This window comes from Colius striatus, chromosome Z, assembly GCF_028858725.1.
Source record: "Colius striatus isolate bColStr4 chromosome Z, bColStr4.1.hap1, whole genome shotgun sequence".
Taxonomy (NCBI): Eukaryota; Metazoa; Chordata; class Aves; order Coliiformes; family Coliidae; genus Colius; species Colius striatus.
In genome coordinates, this window is record NC_084790.1 from 4,721,690 (window position 1) to 4,727,308 (window position 5,619).

General features: G+C 65.6%; 1 protein-coding gene across 1 annotated transcript in view; it reads right to left on the bottom strand.

Annotated features, from left to right (window-relative positions):
- Nucleotides 1–642, bottom strand: part of ARHGAP23 (Rho GTPase activating protein 23) — a 37,688-nt gene extending 37,046 nt beyond the window's left edge. Inside the window, exon 1 of the mRNA XM_062018298.1 lies at nt 611–642. Within this exon, the coding sequence (XP_061874282.1) occupies nt 611–625 (15 nt within the window). The 5' untranslated portion in view covers nt 626–642. The remainder of the gene's footprint in view (nt 1–610) is intronic.
- Between the last annotated feature and the right edge of the window lie 4,977 nt (nt 643–5,619).

The window sequence follows — 5,619 nt, forward strand, 5'->3', positions numbered from 1 at the left end:
CCGCCTCAGCCCAGACCCTGGCAGCTGGAGAAGCGGAGCAGGGGGAACACAAACCCCCCGCCCGGGGCTGCCGCTCCCTGCAGAGCCGCTTCCGCGCCACAGACAAAGGCAGAGAGAGTGGAATCCTCTCTGGGCGAGGGGTTTTAACCTAATCCCACCAAATTAAAACGAAGAAAAAGCGAGAGCGGGAGGCGGGAGCGGGGCCGGAGGGGCAGCGGCATCGGGACAGCACCGCCCGCAGCTTCCCCGAGGCCGGGGCGGCGCCGGGGCGCGGGGCTGCGCGGGGTCTCACGCGTGGCAAAGCGCGGCGCCCGCCGCGGGGCTCGGCACCCTCCCGGCCCCGAGCACACGTCTCCCGATGGAGGGCTCCTCTCCCCGCTCGGCAGCCGACGCCGCGCGAAGCCATTTTGAGCTGACGGCGGCGAGACGAAAGGGTTACGGCCCCAACCCCTCCTTCCCCTGCCCGCAAGAGGGTCTGCGGGGGATAAACAAGAGCAAAGCCGGCGGGGGGGGGGGGGGCGGTTCGGGCGAGGAAACGAGGCAGCCGGGCAGAGCAAAGCAGGGCAGCTCGGCGCGGGCGGGGGTGAGCGGGGGGCCGGCGCAGACTTACATGCTCATCCCACATCAGGGAGGGGCTGAAATCCCGCTGGGAACTGGGGTACGCTGGAGACCCCTCACTCCGTGTATCCCCGGCCCATCGCGGCCGGCAGCGGGACACGGGGAGCTGCCCCCGCTGCTGGATCCCGCTGGCTCTGCCAGAGCTGCCGGCAGGCACATGCCAACCTGCTGCTGCTCACGGCCTAAAATTACCACCTAAAATTACTACCACGGCTCTTCCGAAGGCGTCAGCGCCAACGAGGGCGGCGGGGAAGGCGGGCGGGCTGCTCGGGAGCTCCTCTGCATTGCAGCTGGAGCTGCGCGAAGGGGGAGGGTGGGTTTTTTTCCAGCGGGAAAGCAAACCCTGAGACCCGCCGGAGAGCGGCCGGGGAGCCGTGAGGTGCTGCGGGAGGGGGGATGCCCCAGGGAGGATGCTGTGCCCCGGGTGGCTGTGCCCCTGGGCACGTCAGCACATCACTGGCAGCCCCCGCGTTGGCTTTCGCCGCTGCAGTGGGGCGGGTGGATGAGCTCCCGGGGGTCCGGTGGGCTCCTGGCTGGCCACGGCCCTTCCTCGGGGCGGGGAGCAGGGGGGTTGGTTCTCAAGCACGAGGCCCCCAACGTGCAGTGAAGCCTCGCTTGCGTGCTGCGGACGTGTCGTGCCCGAAGCTGTGGCTCTGCCGTGGTCCCCGATGCAGCTTCAGACCCTCTTGCCCCGGGGTGGGGGCACACACGAGGTGTTAAAGCTCACACCCAGATCCAGGCCGAGAGAGAAGGATGGGGCAGGTTGCAAAAACACAAGGCAGAGCCCGAGGGATGCAGAGGCTGTGGGAAGGGAGCTGGACCCCTCGCCTGGGTGCACAGCAACGTGGGAGAGGGGCAATGCTCAGAGGAGGAACAACCCCCCAACCCAGGGTGGGAAAGCCTGAGGTGGGAAAGCCCCATCCACACGGAGCCATGGCATGGGGAGGCCGACAGCACCCACATCTCTGGGTGTGCACCAGGGTGGGACAACGCAGCCCAGCCTGGGCACAGTGGCCAGGACGGCTTCTGGAGGCGTTGGCTGGTGAATAACGGATGGGGAGACAGAGGAAAGACCGACAGACACAGCCTCATGGGACAACCCCCCCTCGCCCGAGCTTTCTCCACACCCCACAGCAGACACCCCATGGCAGCTCCAGCCCCTTCCCCAAGCAGAAACCCCCTCTCCAAATCCTGCTGCTCGCAGCAAGTGGGACAAGACCCACCCTGAGCTGCAACAGAAGCCTATGGCAGAGCAGGGACCATCTGCTCCCAGCCACCCATCCCCTCCACGTCGGGCAAGGGGCCAGAAGCCCTCCCCATGGCAGGCCCCTTGGGCAGGGCGAGCACCCACCGGTGCCCACGCAGAGAGCCCACGCACATGCCACGGGCAGCGCTGGTGTTGGTGGGGCAGAGATGGGAGACAGGGGAGCAGGGTGGGCAGGGGCTCAGCCCCAGGGCTGTGTGTCCCAGCAGCAGACAGGTGTCACTGGGGGGACTGGATGAAGCAGGTGGGTGATGCTGGGGGTCCCAGGGTGTTAATCTGGGAGCAGTGGGGAGGTGATGCTGAGGTGGGGGTGCAGGCGATCCCAGGGAAGCAGGTGGTGATGTGGAGGGTGTCAGGGGAGGGGGAGTGAGCAGCAGCAGGGAGGGGGGCGCTGAGAAAGGTGGGTGGGAACCCGGGAAGGCAAAACGGGTGCCCGAGCAGCAGGTGGGGAGCACGGAAGGGGCAGGCGGGGTTCCCGGGGGGCGCGGACGGGGGTCTCGGTAGGAAGCTCTTCCCAGCTTCACACCGGCGCCGCGCCCGTGGGTGCTGCTGGACCCGACCCGCCCCGTCCCCGGTCCCGGGCGCTCCTACCTGCTCCATGGGGCCGCCGAGGGCGCGGGGCGGCCGCGGGCCATGCGCCGGTGCCGGTGGCGGAGCCGGTGGCGGAGCCGGCGCGCCCCGGTGCGGCCCCGCTGCTGCCGCTGCCGCCGCCTCTCGCCGCCGCCGCCTCTCGCCGCCGCCGCCCACGCCCGGCGCCGCCCGGCGCATCCCGGGAGCGGCGTCATGTGAGCGGCGGCGGGAGGGGGCCGCGACCGGCCCCACCCGGGGCCCCGCCGCCGCCCTCTCCTCCGCCCGCCCGACCTCCCCTCCATCCCTCCACCACCACCCCCCATCCTCCCCTCCATCCATCCTTCCATCACACCCTGCATCCTGCCTCCCACCTCCCTTTCAACTCCTTCCTTCCCTCCCTCCATCCTTCCACTCTTCCTCACCCCTTCATCCTTCCATCCAGCCCCAGCCATCCTCCCTTCCAACCCTCCCTCCTCCCATCCATCCATCCATCCATCCATCCATCCCCATTCAGTCCTCCTTCTTCCTGCCCATCCACACATCCTCTTTTCATCCCTCTCCCCATGTTTCCATCCATCCCTCTATTCCTCCATCCATCCATCCATCCATCCACCCCTCCATCCCTCCATCCATCCATCCATCCATCCATACATACATACATCCCTCTATTCCTCCATCCATCCATCCATCCATCCATCCATCCATCCACCCCTCCATCCCTCCATCCATCCATCCATCCATCCTTCCATCCATCCCTCCCTCCATCCATCCATCCATCCATCCCTCCCTCCCTCCACTCCTCCATCCCTCCATCCATCCATCCATCCCTCCCTCCATCCCTCCATCCATCCATCCATCCATCCATCAATCCCTCTATCCCTCCATCCCTTCATCCATCCCTCCATCCATCCATCCCTCCCTCCCCTGTCCCCCCACCATTACCCATCTACCTGTACATCCATCCCTTACTCTCCTTCATCCCACTCCCTCCTCATCACCCTCCCTCCCCCCATCCCCCAGCTCTGTGGGGGGCCGCAGTGGCCCGTGGGGTGCGGGGGCTGGTGGCCATGCTTCTTGTGGTGGTGGCCATGCCTGGTGTTGTGGTGGCAGCAGGGCAGGGGGCAGGTGGCAGCGTTTGCCCCTCTGCCAGCAGCAGCTCCGTGGCCCCTGGCCCAGCCGCGGCGTTTCCCGGCACAGCGCCCGAGCCCTCGAGCCTGGGTAAATATTATCCTGGAAGCAGCGCCAGTGCCAGGCCCAGCCAGGCCAGTGACCCGCTGGGGCTCTGCCAGTGCCCTGCCAGTGCCCTGAATGCCTTGGCAAGGAGCACTCGGCCCCAGCCTGGCCTTGGCTCCCCGGGTACGGCCCCATGCTCTGCCTCAGCTCCCCACGCAGGGCCCTCTACCGTGCCTCAGTTTCCCTTGCATGGGCTCAGGCTGTGTCTCAGTTTCCCTCCTGTTACCCCACATTTATCCCAATGCATTAGGGAAAGTGAGGATGAGGAGGGGCCAAGCACCCACCCCATCCCCTTAACACAGCCCAGCCCTGAGATGGTGAGGGTGCAGGATGCTCCCCAACCCAGGTCAGTCCAGGCTGGCTGAGGAGGGGGTTTAAGGCTGGAGGAGCAGCTCAGTAACACCCCAACAGGTCTTTTTTGGCTGGGGCACAGGGTGGGCGGCACCAGGAGCCAGCAATGCTCAGCCCCTCAGGCCCACCTCCACCTCCCCTGAGCCCCCACGCCACAGCCATCGCACCCCAGTAGCCCTGGGGACTCACTGGGTCTAAGGGGGGTGGATGGTCCTGGGGCCTGATGCTGCAGCAGCACCCAGGGGGCTGGGGGGGAGGTGGGCAGGAAGAAAGCAGCTTTTGTCTGGGGGCTCCAAACCTCACCCAGGGACTTGTGGGGGGGGATTTGCTGCTTTCTGATGCTAATGAGATGTTAAAAATAAGCTCTGCGCAGCGCAGCCATGTTGGGGCTTTTCCAGGGTGGCTTGGAGGCAGCTGGACAAAGGGGCTTTATGGGGCTCAGGGGGCTTTGAGGGGGTGCCCCAACCCTGCCCGGGGGCCCCCACAGCCTTGGGGCACCCTCCCTGTCAAGTGCAGCCATTCCTGCCAGCACAACCCTCCTGAGAGCTGGGTGAACCCCAAAACCTCCCCACTCCCTCCCCAGCTGGGAGCATCCTGCCCGTGGGGGTTGTCAGCCTTGGGGGGGGCAATGGACGGGGCCTGCTGGCATCTCTCAGCTCCAGCCCCTGGAAAATAATTCATGAGGAGGCCCCAGCTGTGGGATCCCGGCTGGAGAGGCCGTCTGGGCTCTCAATGAGGCCTTTGTCCCTGCACAGAGCTCAGTCTGGGGACTTGTGGCCACGGCTGGGGCACTGGGGCAGAGAGCGAGGCAAAGCCCCCCCACCAACCCTGCAGCCAGCAGTAGGGTGTGATGTCCCCAGCACTGCTGCCCCCCATCACCTCCTCACTGCCACCCACCAGGGAGGGAGGAGGAGGGCTGCAGCTCTCCAGGGCTGTGAGCATCCCCCACACCAGAGCCAGGGGTGCTGTGTGCCGCCTGCCTCAGCCCCATTCTGTCGCTCCACAGCCTTTGATCTGCCAAACTCAGGGGCGTTCAAAGTGCCTCAGCACAGGGAAGGGGATGGGGTGGGGGGGGAAAGCACTGCTCCCACAGTCAAGAGAGGGGCTGGGGAGGGGGATGAGGTGAAGGTGGGGGTCTCTTCTCACAAATTAAATGCAACAGGACAAGAGGAAATGGCCTCAAGTTGCATGAGGGGACAGTTAGGGTGGACATTAGGATGTTTTTTACCAGTGGAAGGGTTTTCAAACACTGTGCCAGGCTGCCCAGGGAGGTGGGGGAGTCCCCATGCCTGGAGGGATCCCAAAGCCAAGGAGCTGAAGGCCATGGGGTAGTGGTGGCTGGTGCAGTTCTGGGGTAACAGTTGGATTGGAGGTTGTTAAAGGTTGGGGGGCAGGAGTGGGACGTGGGCATCTCCATCCCTTTGAGTCCCCATCCCGCTCCCCCAGGGATGCTGCAACTGGGAGGGGAGGCAGTGGCTCAGGCCTCGAGACATCACACAGCACATGAACCAATTTCCAACTGTTTTATTTCAAACCCCCCCATCTCTCTTCCCACCCCACACCCCCAACCAAAATCAAACCAC